Source organism: Cetorhinus maximus, chromosome 4 (genome assembly GCF_964194155.1).
Source record: "Cetorhinus maximus chromosome 4, sCetMax3.hap1.1, whole genome shotgun sequence".
In the NCBI taxonomy this organism is placed as follows: domain Eukaryota; kingdom Metazoa; phylum Chordata; class Chondrichthyes; order Lamniformes; family Cetorhinidae; genus Cetorhinus; species Cetorhinus maximus.
In genome coordinates this window covers 102,983,189-103,004,027 of record NC_135882.1, presented here as the reverse complement: position 1 = coordinate 103,004,027, position 20,839 = coordinate 102,983,189, and the positions used below count along the sequence as shown (strand labels likewise).

Below are 20,839 nucleotides of genomic sequence, written 5' to 3'. Positions count from 1 at the left end.
AATATGAGGGATTTTAATCTTCATACAAAATGGACAAACTAAATTTGCAATAATACTGTGGAGGGCAAGATCATGGAATTTATCCAAGATAGTTTTCTATACCATTATGTCAAGGAAAAAACTAGGGAACAGGCTATTTTGGATCTAGTATTGTGTAATGAGAGAAGGTTAATTAATAACCTTATAGAAAAGGGGTGTCTAAGGAAGACTGAATAATATGATCAAATTTTATATTGAGTTTAAAAGTAATTTAAATTCAAAACTAACATCTTAAATGTAAACAAAGCAAACTAGATAGGGATGAAGCAGGAGTTGGCTATGGTAGGCTTGGAAAGTACATTAATAGATGACAATAGATAAGCATTTAAATAATTAATGCGCAATTGGCCATAAATATATATTCCTTTGAGACTCAAAAACCCACAGAAAAAAGTGGGTCAACCATGACTAACAAGAGAAGTTAAAGACAGTGTTAGATCAAAGGCTTATGATATTGCCAAAAAGGATAACAAGCCCGAGGATTGCAAGGATTTTGGAATTCTGCAAAGGAGGACCAAGAAGTTGATCAGGAAATGTAAAAGAGAATATGACAGTAGACCAGCAAGGGACATGAAAACAGATTATAAATGTCTCTATGGGTATGTAACTAGGAAGAGATTAGTGAAAGTAAACATGAGCCAATAGAAGCAGAAAAAGGAGAAATTATAAAGGGGAATAAGGAAATGGTAGAGACATTAAACAAATATTTTGTGTCTTCTACAGCGAAGACAGATACAAAAAACATTACTTTTCTTTCACGGGATGTGGGAGTCACTGGGTAGACCAGCATTTATTGCCCATCCCCAATTGCCCTTGAGAAGATGGTGGTGAGCAGCCTTCTTGAACCACTGCTGCCCATGTGGTTTAGGGACACCCACAGTGCTGTTAGGGAGTTTAAAGATTTTGACCCAGTGACAGTGAAGGAATGACGATATAGTTCCAAGTCAGGATGGCGTGTCGCTTAAGGGAACTTGCAGGCGGTGGTGTTCCAATGCATCTGCTTGTCCTTATTTGCCCTTGTCTTTCTAGGTGGTAGAGGTTGCGGGTTTGGAAGGTGCTGTAGAAGGAGGATTGGTGAGTTGTTGCAGTGCATCATGTGCATCAGTGATGGAGCTCCCAATCACCATCAGCATTACCTTCTCAAGGAAAGTCATGCAGGTGTGCTTTCACCTCCCTGAGCAGATCTTGCTGTCACCTCTTATGTGTAATCATGTCCTGGAAGAGAAAGTGGTGATTGTGAATGAGTGTATAACAGGTGAGTTTGTGTGTGAGTGGTGTAGTCTATAGGCCAACAACCAGTGGGAAAGATATAAATGAACAAATTTGCAAGGAAATTACAGAGTGGTGAAAGAATTAGAGTGTAGTTATAATGGGAGACTTTAATTATCCAAATATATAGGAACTGAATGCTTAAGGTGGTGGATGGGGTGTCAATCAAGTGGACTGCTTTGTCCTGAATGGTGTCGAGCTTCTTAAATGTCGTTAGAGCTGCACTCATCCAGGCAAGTCGAGAGTATTCCTGACTTGTGCCTTGTAGATAGTGGACACACTTTGGAGAGTCAGGGTTGAGCTACTCGCTGCTGAATTCCCAGCCTCTCACCTGCTCTTGTAGTCACAGGGTGGAATTTTATGTGCCCACTGGCAGCGGGCGTGATGCGTGGTGTGCGTGGACAATATGGCGCAATCGGTTTCACGACAGCGGGAAGGCAGGTAGCGATCATCCACTCAGCCTGCAGATGGGGGGCCGCATTTCCCACCAACGGTCGTCAGGGAACTCATTGTAATACATCAGCATATATTAAAAGGCCATCCCGCCAGGCTCTTGGACCCCCGTCATATCATCTGCCCACGTCAGCAGGAAAGCATGTCAATGTGTTTCACAACAGCACACAGGCGACATGCACTTGGTGGCCTTCACTTTGGGGGAACTGGGGCTGCGTGAACAGCATCGTTCTGCAGAGCTCGCCAATGCCGCCTGTTGCTTTGCAGGCTTCAGGGGCACCGGGGGGGGTGACTGTTGTCGGTGGTTTGGGTGGGGGGGGGGGGGGCGGCGGCGCCTGGGGGCAGCTGCTGTCCAGCCTCAGAGACGACGGAGGTGACTGTTGGGGGGGAGTGGAGGGGCACTGCTTGATCCCGTGCACAAGAAATTGAGGTGGTGGTAGGGTAGGCAAGGGAAGTGGCCACTGACCATTCCTCTGCAAAGGAGGCAGATCAGGTGCAGCCACAGTGATACGATTGGGGTCAGGCTCCTAGCCTGCCCGCCCACGCAAGCAACGCGGAAGCACCAAAGTGCCACCAAGTGCTCCAGACCTCCCCCCTGCCTCCCCAGCACAGACTGAAAGACTGCGACCACGTTACTGAACCGCAGAGCAGTTGGACTGCACACGTTGTACAATCTCTTCACCAACACTGGCCATGTAGCAGTCACTGCTGGAGGCGCTCACAGCCCCTTGCAATCTCAGCGTCCCAGTTAGGAGCAGTCTCCCCCATGTCTCAGGATGACAGGACAGCCGTGCAGCGCACTCATCTGTGGGCATCCGAGGGGTGACCAGAACTCTCTGGGAAGCGTTAAAGGGCCATCACACAGGGCCAGGAAAAGTGCTAAGTACAGCCGTGCTAACTACACCTCTCTCTTTCATGCCGCAGGAGGACCACATCAGGAGCATGGAGCCTGGTGACCTAGCTGTGTGCCTGGTGGCCTACAGAGAGCAGAAAAGACGGAGGAGAGAGCAACTGTGGCTCCTGGCCACGCAAAGGCAGGAGCAGCAACCTCAGGAAGAAGGGGCTGCCAGGGTTCCCGCACACGCTGCCCAAGAGCGACAGCGAACCGTGGCTAGTCGGTACCTAGCCACATCCAGGATCTATAGACACCGCCTGTCATTCCTATAGATGACCAAGAATAAGTGTCGCTGATGACTGCACATGCCTAGGGACTTGGCCGCTCACATCTGCCACTTACTGCAGGACCTGATGCCAAGGGGACATGGAGGGCATCCACTGCCAATGGCTGTGAAAGTGACTGCGGCGCTCAATTTCTATGCCAGTGGCTCCTTTCAGGGTTCCACAGGTGACCTCTGCGGGATATCACAAGCCACCATCCACAAATGCATCCATGAGGTCACGGATGCCATCTTCTTGAAAGCACACAACTTTGTGCATTTCGCCCAGGACCAGGACAGCCAGGATGCAAGGGCCATTGGATTCTCCCTGATCTCGGGATTCCCACATGTGCAGGGTGCGATTGACTGCACCCATTTGGCGCTCAGATCTCCGTCACTACACATGATGGACTACATCAATCACTCACTGAATGTGCAGCTGGTATGTGACCGCCAAAAACACATCCTGTAGGTGTGTGCACGGTTTCCAGGGAGTGTGCACGACTCCAACATCCTCAGTCGGTCACAGATCCCTGGAGTCTTCCAGGGTCCACAGAAGCTGCAAGGATGGCTCCTCAGGGAAAAGGGCTACCCGCAGAGGCCATGGCTGATGACACCCAAGCGGCAGCCTCAGACTGCAGCAGAGCGACGGTATAATGAGGCTTATGTTGCAGCTTGCAACCCGGTGGAACAGACCATCAGGATGCTGAAGGTGAGGTTCCGGTGCCTGGACCGGCCTGGTGGAGCCCTGCAATATAGTCCGCAGAGAGTGTCACGCATCGTCGTCGTCTGCTGTGCCCTTTACAACCTGGCGCTGAAACAGGGAGAAGAGCTGGCTGAGGAGGAGATGGAGGAGCTGCACGTCTTCTCAGATGAGGAGGACACTGATGGGGATGAGGCTGAGGAGGTCCTCGGAGGTGATGATGACGGGGATGAAGCCCTCGCACTGGCTAGACGAGGCAGGCCTGCTTGGCAGGCCCTCATAGCTGCCAGATTTGTGAAGGAAGTTAACGATATGCAGTGAGGTGACACCATAGATCCTCACATCGCATTTGTGAACGTTTGACTCCAGTCTGGCTTATGGTAGCACAAATTCCCTCTATGAGAATGCTCCTGTCATGCAGATGCAGTGGAGGCCCTAATAGTCGCTCGATTGCTGGAGGATGATGACGACATGCAATGAGGACACTCCATTAATCTTCACTTAGCCTCCGAGAATGTCTGACTCCTGTCTGGCACTCCGTGATTAGGGTCATATCATAGAGATGCAGCCAGGAAACTTTCAAGTTCTGATGCTTTGTCCGCCTTCAGCACCTGAGCCCTTCAGGAGCTGGAGCACAGCATCAGTGGTCACAGATGCTGAAGAGATGAGGGCCAGCCCCTCCTTAAAGGTGATGAGAGCACATTGTGAGAATGAGAGAACTATGTGGCGCCTGCCTATTATATTCTGGCAGCAACAACAAGCACCATCGAGGTGCAGGCAACAGTAGTGTTTCCAGGTATTATGAGGCTGGACCATCACTTTGGTCTGAAGGCTGCACAGAGCACAGGGAAGAGGCCCTAGACTGAGACACCTGCCTTTATCTTGTGCAAATGGGTTTCACATCTGATGACAAGAACACTGCTCATCAGAACAAGGAGCCATAGACAGGGAGACGTTCTTGGGAGTTTACTGACAATAGTGAACAGTATGTACAAGTGATTAACAGGCCATCCAACTAATTCTCCTTAACTGTCCCAATCCAGGCGCTATGTCTTGTTGCTCCATAGACATCCACAGCGGAGGTGGAGGCAGCCTGCTGGCTGCGACGCCCTGTCATGACTTTGGCAGGCATCTTCTGGAGGGCCAAGACTTGGAGGACCCCGGCCTGCTTTCAAGGTCCTGCTGTATGACAGGGGCACCCTCCCTAGCCTGTGGAGCTGGAGCTGCTGAGGTCACAGGAAGACGGGAGTCAGATGAGCCAGACACTCTAGGAGTCACTTGAATGGATGGGCCCGGAATGTGCACCTGCTGATCCTCTTCCCTATGGGCACCTGGCAGCCCCAGGCTTACTCCTTGAGGAGCAGGGGTACCTGGAGTAAGATCGCGCTGCTGGGCACCCCTCTCACATACACACTGTTGGAGGCCAACTATGGCATTAGCGATGAAGTTGAGCCCATGCAACAGTGCAGGAGCGAAGTCCTGGAACAAGGTCTCCATGGCGTCTGCCACCCAGTGTTGACCTCGGTGCGTTGGCATGCTGGCACTATCACCTCAGCCTGAAGGCGGGCGAACTCCTCCATCGTGCCCTGCAATCTGAGGAGTGCAGCAGACATCCCTTCCTGATCTTCCCGAGCTTGCCATTGCAACTCCAGCAACTGTGACATGACTGAGTCCAAAGGCTCGTCATCTGACTCGGACTCAGCAAAGTTCTGGCCTCCAGCAGTCCTCCGAGTGCCAGACACCTGAGAAGTCCCTGCCGCCGCCTGCAGTGGATCAGACAGTGCGATAGGCTCACCAGATTGTGATCCTGGGGCTACTCTAAAGCTAGGTCCCACTGAGATGTGTGTTTCTGTGCTGGTGGAGGGTGTGAGTGAGCACTGTGACGGGATTTCAGGGAGGGTGCCTCCAGATTCCTCTCCAGAGGTTTCTTCAGGGCTTGATCCTGGGCCATGGAATCTGTTGGCTGTTTGGCAGTTGGATGTTGCACTGCTGGATCCTCATTTGGTAGAGCAGTGCCGACCTCACCGCCAGCAAAGGATCGGTCCAGAACGTGGTCAGCCAGCAGGTTGGCTCTGTTTTCAAAGTCCATGAGGATCTTGATTTTGGGCATTCCGCCAAAGGTTTGCGGCCTCTCTCTCTTGTTGTGTGCCAGCTTGTCCTGCACGGATAGAGATGGAGAAAGAGTAAGCAAAACGCCTGCCAGGCCAGATAATATGTATGCCTGGCCTATGTGGGTGGTGAGTGGTCCCATGGATGGGATGAGGACAATGAAGGTGTGTGTAAGAGAGTGAATGGTGATGTCCCTTAAACTGGCAGTGAGTGAGGGCTCTGTGGATGTGTGATGGGTTTGAGAGTGTGAGTTGAGAGTGATGAGAAGAGTGACTTACCCTCTTCCTCTTGTGGCACTGGATGGTTGTCCTCTTCTGAAGGACGTTGACGCTGACCACTGCTGCCATCACCTCTCAAGTTGGACTAGTCATGTTGCTGCCCATCCTGCGGCCAGAGCAGGGGTACAGGACATGACGCTGGGCCTCCACGGCATCCAGTAGTTGCTTGAGGGACCCGTCATTGAAGTGGGGGGCTGCAGTCTTTTTTCCTTTGCTGGCAATGTCTTCCGTGCAGCAGTGGTGATCTGGAAGCAATGAGTGCTGTGCTTGCCGCTGGACTTTAAACATGGCGCCTGGTGTGATGCCTTGGCAGGGTGATGACCGGTAGGCGAAAGAGAGCCCGCCCACCATGGAAACAGCACGTTTCCTGGGAGTACATAAATAATGAGGCAGGTTTGGGACAATAGGGCGTGAAAACCCAGCATTGAGGCCGGCGGGTACCCGCCCACCACCGCACTTCGTGCAAATCTGGGAAAATTCCGCCCACAGTATTTGCCTGGCTGGTTCAGTTCAGTTTCTGGGGAATGGTAACCCCCAGGATGTTGATAGTGGGGGGATTCAGTGATGGTAATGTCATTGAATGTCATGGGGAGGAGATAATGGGGAAGAAAGGATCTGGTGACAATGAGGAAAATAAAGAAATCAGTATAAGAAAATAGCTCTGGAGAACTTAATGGGATGAAGTGGTGGCAAATCCCATGAACCTGACGACCTGCATCCTGGGGTTTTAGAAGAGGTAGCAGCAGAGATAGTGGATGCACTGTTTTTGATCTTCCAGAATTCCTTAGATTCCAAAACAGTTCTCAAGGATTGGGAGGTAGCAAACATAACCCCGCTATTTAAGGAAGGAGGAAATGAGAAGACAGGGAACTATAGGCCAGTTAGTCTAACATTAATAGTAGGTGTAATGCTGGACTCTATTATTAGGAACATGGTAACAGGGCACTTAGAAATAAATAAGATTAAACAGCTTCAACATGGATTTATGAAATGGAAATCACATTTGGCAAATCCATTAGAATTTTTTGAGGATGTAACTACAGTAATAGGATGGATTATAGGGAAACCAGTGGATGTAGTGTATTTGGATTTTGTAAATGCATTCAACAAGATGCCAAACAACGCTGCTGACTCTTTCTATCTCGCCCATGGATGAGATTTTTGAAATGGTCGGCTGGCCGCCTACCCGTTTTGCCCGTGTGACGAGCACGAAATCACACAGGCAACAAAAAATCAGAAGGATGGTGTGTTGAAATGGCAAGCGACCAGAAGGTCTGGGTCATGCTTGCGGACATGTCTTCCTTCTTCCTTAACCAAGGATTCCTGCCGACTGTGGTTGACAGGGCCCTTAAACCATGTCAGACCCATCTCCCGCACCTCTACCCTCACACCTTCCCCTCCCTCGCAGAAACATGATAGGGTCCCCCTTGTCCTCACTTTCCACTCCACCAGCTTCCGCATTCAAAGGATCATCCTCTGCCATTTCCGCCAACTCCAGCATAATGCCACTACCAAACACATTTCCCTCTCACAACCCCCCCCACCCCACCCCACCCCAACCAGCGTTCCGCAAAGACCGTTCCCTCCGGGACACCCTGGTCCACTCCTCCATCACCCCCAACACCTCATCCCGTTCCCAGGGCACTTTCCCATGCAATCGCAGAAGGTGCAACACCTGCCCCTTTACCTCCTCAAGGTCCAAGGGCCCAAATACTCCTTTCAGGTGAAGCAGCGCTTCACTTGCACCTCTTTCAATTTGGTCTACTGCATCAGCTGCTCCCAATGTGTCTCCTCTACGTCGGGGAGACCAAACACAGACTGGGTGACCGCTTTGCGGAGCACTTCCAGTCTGTCCGCAAGCATGACCCAGACCTTCTGATTGCTTGCCATTTCAACACACCATTTCATGTCCACATGTCTGTCCTTGTCCTGCTGCAATGTTCCAGTGAAGCCCAACGCAAACTGGAGAACAGCACCTCATCTTCCTATTAGGCACTTTACAGCCTTATGGACTTAACATTGAGTTCAACAACTTCAGGCCATGAACTCTCTCCTCCATCCTCTCCCCCTTTTTCCTACATTCAGATTTATTTTTTATCCACTTATTTTTATTTTTATTCATTTATCTGTGGTCTTATCCCCCTTTTTTCCCCCTTCTATCCCATTTTCCATCCCTTTTTTCTCACCACTCCATCCCCTCCAGGGCCATCTGTTACTTGTTCCATGTTGTTCTGTCACACAATGCTACCCTTGTTCTGCTATTGTCACATTCTGCTTTCTTACCTTTATGCAACTAGCAGCACCTTTTTAGCACTAACCACTGCCATTAACATTCCCTTTGTCCTTTAGTTCATAACGCCTTTGTCAATCCCTCCTTTGTCCCCACCTATCGCTGGCCTTCTATCCAGCTCCACCTGCCCCATTCCTGCACAGTTACCTTTGGTGTCCCTCAAGGATCTATCCTTGGACCATTCCCATTTTCATTTAATCACTGCCCCTTAGCAACATCATCTGAAATCAATTCAATTTCCACATATATGCTGATGACACCCAGCTCTACCTCAGCACCACCTCTCTCAACCCTTCCACTGTCCCCAAATTGTCAGACTGCTTATCTTACATCCAATACTGAATGGGCAGAAATTTTCTCCAATGAAAAATTTGGAAGACTGAAGTATTTATTTTTGGTTCCCGCCACAAATAACGCTCTGTCGCCACTGACGTCACTCGCCATGGCAACTGTTTGAGGTGGAAACCAGACTGTTCACAACCTCGATGTCATATCTGAGCTCAAGATGAGCTTCCAATCACATATTCATGCTATCAATAATGTTACAATCAGTTAGGAACTGTTAACATTTAAAGAAGAAATCTGAACACCCAGCAATTAATTAACTATGCCACATGATTTCACCTTTTTGATAAAAACAATTTTTATTGTATATAAAAGAGAAATTAAATAAAGCAAGCTCCATCAATTTAACACTAAAGCTTATAAAGATTTATGCTATAAATTCAGCTTTGCTTTTCACTTCAGACTAAGCATTCCCTTATCTTACAAAATCTTGAAGGTTCATTCACTTTCCCTGTGACCAACCCAAAAGGTATGACACGGCTCTCTGGAGTGTATTTTAATTCTCCTTAGTATTCCTTTGAGGTAAGATTCTATGGGGGTTCTTCCATTAGTTTTTTGGCTACGCAACCCTCCACTTTTTCTTTACAGACCTCACAACTGTGGATGCCTCAATTCCTTGTTCGGGTTGCTGACAGATATCTAACTGCCTTCCCACAGCTTCCCAAGCTAACTCTTCTGCCACAAGGCTCTATGAGGATGACTGTTGATTTTCTAGCTGCAAGCTAGAGCAAATCTTCCAGTTGCTTTTCCCTCACAAAATCCAATGTTAGAAGCTATTATTAAAGGTGTTATAGCAGGGCACTTGGAAAAATTCAAGGTAATCAGGCAGAGTTAACATGGTTTTGTAAAAGGGAAATCATGTTTAACCAGTTATTGGAACTCTTTGAAGAAGTAACATATATTGTGGATAAAGGGGAACTGGTGGATGTACTGTATTTAGATTTCCAGAAGGCATTTGATAAGGTGCCACACCAAAGGTTATTGCAGGAAAATAAAAGCTCATGGTGTAGAGGGTAACATATTGGCATGGATATTGGCTAGCTAACAGGAAACAGAAAGTAGGCACAAATGGGTCATTTTCTGGTTGGCAATATGTAACAAGTGGTGTGCCAAACGGATCAGTGCTGGGACCTCAACTTTTTACAATTTTTGTAAATGACTTGGATGAAAGGACTAAAGGTATGGTTGCTAAATTCTCTGATGACACAAAGTAGATCTAAAAGATAAAAACAAAATACTGCAGATGCTGGAAATCTGAAACAAAAACAAAAATAGCTGGAAAAACTCAGCAGGTCTGACAGCATCTGCGGAGAGGAAGACAGTTAACGTTTCGAGTCCGTATGACTCTTCATCAGAACTAAAGAAAAATAGAAATGAGGTGAAATATAAGCTGTTTGAGGGGGGTGGGACAGGTAGAGCTGGATAGAGGGCCAGTGATAGGTGGGGGCAAAGAAGCGCTTGCCAAAGATGTCATAGACAAAAGGACAAAGGGGTGTTGACTGAGGTGATATTAGCTAAAGGAGGTGCTAATGGTGACATTAAGGGTAGAAAACAGGACGAGCAAGTGACAGATGGCCCTAGTGGGAGTGGGGTTGGGGGAAGGGATCGAAATAGGCTAAAAGCTGGAGATAAAACAATGGATGGAAATAAATTTAAAAATAATAATAGAAATGGGTGGGAAAAGAAAAATATTTTTTAAAAATATATAAATTATTAGAAAAAAGGGGGACCGGAAAGGGGATGGGGGTGGAGGAAAGAGTTCATGATCTGAAGTTGTTGAACTCAATGTTAAGTCCGGAAGGCTGTAAAGTGCCTAGTCAGAAGATGAGGTGCTGTTCCTCCAGTTTGCGTTGAGCTTCACTGGAACACTGCAGCAGGCCAAGGACGGACATGTGGGCATGAGAGCAGGGTGGTGTGTTGAAATGGCAAGCGACAGGGAGGTCTGGGTCATGCTTGCGGACAGACCGAAGGTGATCTAAAAGATGCTTTGACACAATCCGCTCAAAACACTCCATGACTATCGATGTAAGAGCAACTGTCTGGTAATCATTCAGCTCAACAGGCCATCATTTAGTAACCGTTCTTAGAAATCGGAACGATGCGGGCTGATTTCCGACAACATGGAACAGTGTGCATAATCAAATGATTTCTGAAAGACTAGAGAGAAAGGAGCTGCCAACTGATGAGCACATTCCTTAAGAATTTTTCCACTGATCTGATCTGGGCTACATGCTTTCTATGAATTCACTCGCTTGAATTGCTTCTTTACCTCCCATTTGTTGGTAGTAACATGAGATTGCTGTAATTCATGAAGGCCTCAGCCTCCTACAAAATTACATGTTCTTCAAACTCATCATTTTCAAACCAGCTAAAAAATCCATTCAATGCATTTGCAAAATCACGAGGATTGTCTGGGGACAAAAGGGTTTATCTCTCCTTTTTGATGTAAAGCCTAACATTTTAGGCATACACTTCCATGTATCCCCTGGGGTTATTTGTCCTAAAACAATTATGCAGCTTGTCTCTATGTGCAACTTTTGCATTCTGGCTTTCAATACTCACTTTAAATTCATTAAGTCTGTGTTTATATTTCCTGCTAGCTTTCCTTCATACTCCAATTTCTCCCCTTTTATTTTTTTTAGTCATCTTTTGCAGATTTCTAAAACTTTCCCAATCTTCTGGCCTACCACTAATCTTCGCAGCATTGTAAGCCTTTTATTTCAATTTGATGTCACCCTTAACTTCCCTTAGTCAGCCAAGGATGGTGCATCCATCTGACAGAGTCTTTGACCTTTAATGGAATAAATCTTTGATGAGAGTTATGAAATATCTCCTTAATTGTCTACCACTGCTTCTCTACAGTCTTCTGTTTTAACCTATCAACCAGTCCATTTTCACCAATTCTGTCTTCATACCCTTAAAATTGCCTTTATTTAAGTTTAAGGCACTAGTTATGGGCCTATATTTTTCACTCTCAGACTAAATATTAAATTCTATCAGCTTATGATCACTGTTGCCTGGAGGATCCTTTACTATAAAGGTGTTCAATTAATCTTGTCTACTGACACATTACCAGGTCCAAAATATCCTGTTCCCTGATGGCTCCAGAATGTATTGTGCTAAGAAACTGACCCGAATACAGGCTACCTTTGCCAATTTGATTTGTTCAATCAATGTTAAGATTAAAGTCACCCATGATTATTGCACCAGCTTTCTTGCAAGCCCTGATTATTTCTTAAGATAAAAGCAAAAAACTGCGGATGCTGGAAATCCAAAACAAAATTAAAAATACCTGGAAAAACTCAGCAGGTCTGGCAGCATCTGCGGAGAGGAACACAGTTATTTCTGATTATTTCTTGATATATATGTTGTCCTACTGTGTAGCTGCTGTTAATGGGCCACTAAACCATTACCACCAATAACATCTTTCCCTTGCTATTTCTTATCTCCACCTAAACTGATTCTACATTTTAATCCTCTGGACCAAGATCATTTCTTGCCATTATGCCGATATCATTCTTGATTAACAGCGCCCCATCTCCTTTTCCTTTCTTCATGTCCTTCCGAAATGTCAAGTACCCTTGAATATTCAGGTCCCAGCCTTGGTTACCTAGCCACCACATCTCTGAATAGTTTATTTCTATTTGTGCTAACAATTCATCTACCTTGTCACAAATGCTGCGAGCCTTTAATTCTGTCTTTTTATTGTTTATGTCTACTCTGACCTTATTTTCTGGTGCACTCCTATGTTTATACATTCTGTCCCTTCCCGTCATGCTCTGGTTATCATTACCTGTAACATTACTATTGCCTTGCCCTTTCTCATTAACTTTCCTAATCTCCCCTCACATGAACCTGTTGCCCACTATTTAGTTTAAAGTCCTCTCTACAACCCTTGCTATACGATTCACCAGTTCTCTGGTCCCAGAGTGATTAAGGTGAAAGCCATCAAAACCCATTTCTCCCACACCAATCTTTGAGCTACATATTCAACTCTCTAATCTTATTTACCCTCTGCCAATAAGCTCATGGTTCCAGTGGTACTCCAGAGTTTATTACCTTTGTGGTTCTGCCTTCTAATTTTGTCCCTAGCTGCTCATGCTCCTTTAGCAGAACCTCTTTCTTAGTCCAATCTATGTCACTGGTACCTACATAGGCTGCAATAACTGGATCCTTCCCCTCCCACTCAAGTTTTTCTCCATCCTTGGGGAGATGTCCTTAGCCCTGGCACTGGGCAGGCAACACAGCCTTCAGGACTTGTCTCAACAGAGAATCGTATCTATCCCTCTAACAACACTGCTCCCTACTACAACTGCATTGCTTTAAACTACCCCTCTTGAATGGCCACCTGCACCGTGCTGCTGTGGTCAGTTTGCTCATCCTCCCTGCAGTTCCTGCTCTGGTCCACACAAGCTGAAAGAACCTTGAATCTTTTAAACAATTGCAAGAGCTGAGGCTCCTCCAGTGCTACCTTCTGGATTTCCATATCTGCCTTACTCATAGTCACAGCCTCCTGTCCTTGACCATGAACCAAATTCAAAGTACCTAGCTTAAGGAATGTAACTGCCTCGTGAAACAAAGTGTGCAGGGAACTTTTCTCCTCCCTGATGCATCGCAGTGTCCAAAGTTCAGACTCCAGGTCATCATCTCTGAGCTGAAGTACCTCTAGCTGCAGGCACTTACTGCTATGGATCACACAGATGTCCACCACATACCACATGCTACAGTTGTAACACATCAACAGCCTTGCCATGTTTAGTGTGTTTTGTTTAACAAATTAGGTTTAGAAATACCACTCAATGATTATCTGTAGTTATATCAAGTGGTTTAACTAATTAAGCTATAAATTTAACATAATACTTATATCTAACTCCCCAGTACCAGTTTAAGCTACTGCCCTGATTTAGACAGAGTGGGAAAAAAACTTAAAACTCACCAACCGCTTACCTACTTACTCACCTAATTAATGCTTTCAACTTCAGCTCTCACATGCCTCAGCTGGTCTTCAGCTCCTTCTCTCAGACCACTCGTTTTTGTAAAGATCAGAACAGCAACTTCTCCTTTGCTGCACCAAATTTCCAGGCTTGCACTCAGTCACGAGCATGGGGAAGTTCCCTAGCCTGGCAAAGCCATGTGCATATTCTACCTGCTTCTCTCTGATCAGATAAAATACCTCCGTTCTGCAGCAGTCGACAGCAAACTGGCAGGATGTTAGAGATGTTGCATGCTCCAACCTGGAAAGGCCCCAATGCAAAGAAACTTATGCCAATGCCATGACCTTCAAAGCCACTTGCAGCACCACCCATGCTCTGTTTAGAGACTGCAGGTTTGCCTGAGATGGCAGATTTCAGAGAGCATGTGCTTTGTAAAACAGCCAACATGTACACTGTTCTAAGATTATGTTGAGGTAAAAGAAATACTCCTGAGTGGATAAGGCTTCCTTGCTGAGTGTCGTTCTTCCCCCTCAACCCCTTTCTTTACAAGCAGTTGTCCTTTTTTGTACAGCCTCTATTCAATTGCCCTCTCATGCTGCAGGCCAAAGGTTACTGTCACTACAGTACCCCAGACTGGGAATAACTAGCCTGACCAGATCCTTGATGTCAGAACCAAGGCCTGCACCTTCACTATGTGCAGTGCCATTCCTTGTCGACTTCACCAACTTTAAAAAGTAGCAAAAAATTCACTACAATTCTACAATCTACAGACAGAGCCAATAGAAATCAATCAGCAACTAACCTGAAAGTAGTTGAAGATCCCTTTAAATAGTAATGGCAGCAGATACTTCTTGCTGCTAAACGCATATTCAGCTGTGCGCATGTCAGAGGCAGCATTAGCTGGAGTGGCCAGGTCAAAAACGGCAGCACTGGTGTCAAATCATTGCACCCGACTGGTGTCACAGTTTTCCTATTCTATATACTCCACACACTCCAAACGCCTACGCTAATGGCATCTGTCGCAGGTGGAACCAGAAGTGTCCATGCACAGTATGGATGCCACTTTGATACCAAACATCACCTATAGCACCGAAACAAATTTTGTAGCCCATAATTTTAATGAATACCCATTATTCTTTTCTGTCGTTTGTCAATACAATTGTTGCTCAAAAAATAGATATAGTTACAGCTAATATATAAAACAAGACTTAATTACTTTTAACTTTTGAATTTAAAGGAGTATTTTGTGTAAAGGTTAGGTCAAAGGACCAATTACAAGCATATTCCATAACTTTTTATAATAGTCATACCTGTTCCCTCAAGTCCAACACCTTTAACACAAAGGTTAGGTGAAGTCAGGTCACTGGAAAGTGTTTGATTAAAGTTATTTTCAGCTGGCATTACATATCTACAAAAGACAGAATTGGAGCAAAATATGTGTTACAAACATTGTAGCCAACATTTAACAGTATTATCATAACCAAATATGAACTGTAATTTTATATAACTTTTTAAAATGTAAGGCTTACATGGAAAACATTTAAATTTTCAACCATGTTTGTCATATAATTATATTTGTCAGTTAAACATGATATTTTCACATTTTCAAGTTTGATACTCATTTCTTATATGTAATTTTGCATAAAACCATAGCTGAAATTGAGTATCTTCCGCAAACATTATATTTTTTTTCTCCACCCCACTTGCATGTGGTTCTACAGCGCTTGTATACCTTACCAAGTGGCTATTCTTCATGTTTAAGAATAGATAGTATGGAAAATATCAGAAATACATCCTCACCTCATACAAATAAATTTCCCAGTAAAGGTTAATGTCTAACCCTCAGGCATGGGAGCTGGGTGATTTTACCCTCAGATCAGAGGAATGCAGATCAATTGTACTGTTCCTACTGCCAACCCTGGTCTTTTTTGTAAATTCAGCACAGGTCAGGAATCGAAAGTAAAAGTTTTTGATTTGTATGATTCAGTTCTACATCTTTACGAAGTAAATTTTTAGAGACATTTACAACAAACAAAAAAAAGTGAAAATAAATCACATTTCTGCCTCAGCCCACAAAATACAGCTGAATGAATTCAATCCATTCAAAGTATTTCAGCATTATCAAACAAAGCAGCTGTGAAGCATATTGCGGTTGTTCACCTGCCGCTGAAACAACCATGTCTTTGTTATCTCTAGACTAGACTATTCCAATGCACTCCTGGCCGGCCTCCCAACTCCCACCCTCCATAAATGAGATGTCATCCAAAACTCTGCTGCCAGGGTCCTAACTCACGGCAAGTCAAATTTCATCATGGCCTCACCCCTCCGTACTTTTGTAACTGCCTGCAACCTCACTCCAAGATACTTGTGCACCTACAATTCTAGCCTCTTCATCATCCCTGATGATATTAATTACTCCACCACTGGCAGCTGTGCTTTCAGTTGTCAAGACCCAAATTCGAGAAATGCCTTCCAAATAATTCTCTTCCTCTTTACCACTCGTCATTTAAGGCACTCCTTAAAACCTACCTCTTTGACTAAACTTTTAAGCATCTGCCCAAATATCTCCTTATGTGGCTTGTGTCAAATTTTGTTTGATAACACTCCTGTGAAGCACCTTGGCACATTTTAGAATGTAAGTGCAAGAAAAATGGAAGTTTCAAGGTTGAGAAACTTTAAAAGTGCAACTTTCAACTTGTCCTTGTGATTGGAGAAAAAATAAAATTGCATTGAAATATTCCTTCACGAGGTATTTCAAGGAAAGCACTTTGCTTCTAAAACAATAAAATATTCACTTATCTAGCATTCTCACCTCTCAGCATTCCCATTCATATTTTCTGAAAATTGACTTCCTTCTCGGGTTTGCGGCTGTACAGATGCTGTAAACTGTAAGACAAAGTTTGATCAAAATCATGTTTCAGGAAAAAACAGTCAACACAGTGAATGTTTATGGTATTACAAACAATTGACCATTACCATAGCCAAGACAATCACAATTAGAAATTCTGGTTGCAGTCTATTTTAGCAGATATTCTGAATATCTATTAAACATGACAATGTTTGTAACTGCCATATCCCCCACTCTACCATTACTACCAAGCCAGGGGATCAACCCTGGTTCAATGAAGAGTGCAGGAGGGCATGCTAGGAGCAGAGCAGCACCAGGTATACCGAAAAATGTGGCGTTAACCTGGTGAAGCAATAAGACAGGACAACTTGCGTGCCAAACAGCACAAGCAGCAAGTCATAGACAGAGTTAAGCGATCCCACAACCAACGGATCAGATCTAAGCTCTACAGTCCTGCCACACCCAGTTGTGAATGGTGGTGGACAATTAAACAACTCAATGGAGGAGCAGGCTCCACAAATATCCCCATCCTCAATGATGGAGGAGCCCAGCACAGCAGAGCAAAAGACAAGGCTGAAGCATTCACAACAATCTTCAGCCAGAAGTGCCAAGTGGATGATCGATCTCAGCCACCTCCGGAGGTCCCCAGCATCACAGATGCCAGTCTTTAGCCAATTCGATTCACTCCAGGTGATATCAAGAAACGGCTGAAGGCATTGGATACTGTAAAGGCTATGGGACCTGGCGATATTCCGGCAGTAGTACTGAAGACTTGTGCTCCAGAACTTGCCACGCCCCTAGCCAAGCTGTTCCAGTACAGCTACAACACTGGCATCTACCTGGCTATGTGGAAAATTGCCCAGCTATGTCCTGTACACAAAAAGCAGGACAAATCCAACCTGGCCAAATACCGCTCCATCAGTCTACTCTCCATCAGTAAAGTAATGGAAGGGGTCATCAACAGTGCTATCAAGCGGCACCTGCTTAGCAATAACCTGCTCAATGACGCTCAGCTTGGGTTCCACCTGGGCCACTTAGCTCCTGAGCTCATTACGGCCTTGGTTCAAACATGGACAAAACAGCTGAACTCCAGAGGTGAGGTGAGAGTGACTGTCCTTGATACCAAGGCTGCATTTGCCCGAGTGTGGCATCAAGGAGCCTTAGCAAAACCGGAGCCAATGGGAATCGGGGGGAAACTCTCCGATGGTTGGAATCATACCTAGCACAAAGGAAGATGGCTGTGGTTGTTGGAGGTCAGTCATCTCAGCTCCAGGACATCACTGCAAGAGTTCCTCAGGGTAGTGCCCTAGGCCCAGCCATCTTCAGCTGCTTCATCAATGACCTTCCTTCCATCATAAATTCAGAAGTGGGGATGTTCGCTAATGATTGCACAATGTTCAGCACCATTCATCACTTCTCAGATATTGAAGCAGTCCATGTCTAAATTCAGCAAGACCTGGACAATATCCAGGCTTGGACTGACAAGTGGCAAGTAGCATTCGTGCCCCACAAGTGTCAGGCAACGACCAACTCCAACAAGAGAGAATCTAACCATTGCCCCTTGATGTTCAATGGCATTGCCATCACCGAATCCCCCATTATCAACATCCTGGGGGGTTACCATGGACCAAAAACTGAACTGGGCTAGCCAGAAAATACAGTGACTATAAGAGCAGGCCAGAGGCTAGGAATCGTGCGACGAGTAACTCACCTCCTGACTCCTCAAAGCCCGTCCACCATCTACAAGACACAAGTCAGGAGTGTGATGGAATACTCCCCATTTGCCTGGATGAGTGCAGCTCCCACAACACTCAAGAAGCTGGACACCACCCAGGACAAAGCAGTCCGCTTGATTGGCACTACATCCACAAACATTCACTCCCGACGTCCAGTAGCAGCTGTGTATACCGTCTACAAGGTGCCCTGCAGGAATTCACCAAGGCTCCTTAGACAGCACCTTCCAAACCCATGACTACTACCACCTAGAAGGAAATGGGCAGCAGATTGATGGAAATACCACTGCCTGGAAGTTCCCCTCCAAGTCACTCACCATCCTGACTTGGAAACGTATCGCTGTTCCTTCACTGTGGCTCGGTCAAAACCCTGGAACTCCCTTCCTAACAGCACACTGTGGGTATACCTACATGGATTGCAGCGGTTTAAAGAGGCAGCTCACCACCACCTTCTCAAGAGCAACGAGGGATGTGCAATAAATACTGCCCCAGCCAGCGAAGCCCACGACCCACAAATGAATAAAAAAATGTATATAGTTAAGAGGAGTCCCATATTTGATTGTCAGCTTATGCTTTAATTCCTAGCTTGTGCTGAATTAGATTATCTTACCTGAAGCGTTTTCAAGAGAAATGGATGGAGTAAGCTTACCCTAGTTGCTCCAGTCAGATCATTGAAATTGGTTCTGCATTGCACTCCTTGGGATAAAGGATATGCCATCAAGGGCTACAATGACCTCTCACTAGTGTGTAGCAATACAGGCTGTAGCCTTATCGAAAGATAATTTCACCAAAATATTCAATGCTCAATAATTTATTTCTCCAAATCATACCTGTCTGAACCATACTTCAGTCTTTGCTTCCAATTCACGGACATGGCGAATCACTTTGCAGACAAACGGTAATGCAACTTTCACCCAATCACAATCATGGCATGCAGAGGAACCAAGATGGCATGAATCTTTGTTCATCTCTTGATGGGGAGAAAAACAAAATTAATGAACCTAATGAAATTTAGCTTCTGTTCTTTCTATCCCCCAAATTGATGAGTATGTATTTTGTGAGCCTGTTCCGCCATTCATTATGATCATGGCTGATCATCCAACTCAATAGCCTGCTCCCGCTTCCTCCCCATACCCTTTGATCCCTTTCGCCCCAAGAGCTATATCAAACTCCTTCTTGAAAACATACAATGTTTTGGTCTCAACTACTTTCTGTGGTAATGAATTTCACAGGCTCACCAAACTCAATAGCCTGCTCCCGCTTCCTCCCCATACCCTTTGATCCCTTTCGCCCCAAGAGCTATATCAAACTCCTTCTTGAAAACATACAATGTTTTGGTCTCAACTACTTTCTGTGGTAATGAATTCCACAGGCTTACCACTCTCTGGGTGAAGAAATTTCTCCTCATCTCAGTCCTAAATGGTGTATCCCATATCCTCAGACTGTGACCCCTGGTTCTGGACTCCCCCACCATCGGGAACATCCTTACTGCATCTACCCTGTCTAGCCCTGTTAGAATTTTATAGGTTTCTATTAGATCCCTCCTCATTCTTCTGAATTCCAGCGAATATAATCCTAATCGACTCAATCTCTCCTCATATGTCAGTCCCACCATCCCGGGAATAAGTCGGGTAAACCTTCACTGCACTCCCCCTATAGCAAGTACATCCTTCCTCAGATAAGGAGACCAAAACTGCACACAATATTCCAGGTGTGGTCTCACCAAGGCCCTGTACAATTGCAGCAAGACATCCCTGTTCCTGTACTCAAATCCTCTGGCTATGAAGGCCAACATACCATTTGCCTTCTTTACCACCTGCTGCACCTGCATGCTTACCTTCAGCGACTGGTGTACAAGGACACCCAGGTCTCGCTGCACATTCCCCTCTCTCAATTTATAGCCATTCAGATAATAATCTGCCTTCCTGTTTTTGCTTCCAAAATGGATAACCTCACATTTATCCACATTATACTGCATCTGCCATGCATTTGCCCACTCACTTGGCTTGTCCAAATCACTGAAGCATCTATGCATCCTCCTCACAGCTCACCCTCCCACCCAGCTTTGTGTCATCTGCAAACTTGGAGATATTATATTTAATTCCCTCATCTAAATCGTTATTATATATAGTGAATAACTGGGATCCCAGCACCGATTTCTGCGGTACCCCACTAGTCACTGCCTGCCTTTCGGAAAAAGACCCTACTCTTTGTTCCCTGTCTGCCAACCAGTTTTCTATCCATCTCAATACACTACCCCCAATCTCATGCGCTTTACTTTTACACGCCAATCTCTTATGTGGGACTTTGTCGAAAGCCTTCTGAAAGTCCAAATAAACCACATCCACTGGCTCCCCCTCATCCTCGAAAAATTCCAGTAGATTTGTCAAGCGTGATTTCCCTTTCATAAATCCATGCTGACTCTGTTCGATTCTGCCACTGTTTTCCACATGCTTAGCTATTAAATCTTTTATAATGGACTCTTGAATTTTCCCCACTACTGACGTCAGGCTGACTGATCTATAATTCCGTTTTCTCTCATGACTCACACATGAGGGAAACCTGAACTCAGCAGGGCCATTTGAACTCAATGCGAATTCAAACAGATTCCATTTCCATTGGAGCAAGGGCCTTATCCCACAACGTGAGTTACGAATGTTTAGACTAGAGTAGATGCTCAT

General features: G+C 45.5%; 1 protein-coding gene across 1 annotated transcript in view; it reads right to left on the bottom strand.

The window, feature by feature from the left end:
- The window catches only part of ccdc178 (coiled-coil domain containing 178), a 587,382-nt gene that overhangs the window by 543,840 nt on the left and 22,703 nt on the right, over window positions 1-20,839 (bottom strand). Inside the window, exons 4-6 of the mRNA XM_078540576.1 lie at window positions 18,989-19,128; window positions 16,390-16,463; window positions 14,888-14,985 (exon numbers count right to left, since the gene is read on the bottom strand). Of these exons, the coding sequence (XP_078396702.1) occupies window positions 14,888-14,985; window positions 16,390-16,463; window positions 18,989-19,128 (312 nt within the window). The remainder of the gene's footprint in view (window positions 1-14,887; window positions 14,986-16,389; window positions 16,464-18,988; window positions 19,129-20,839) is intronic.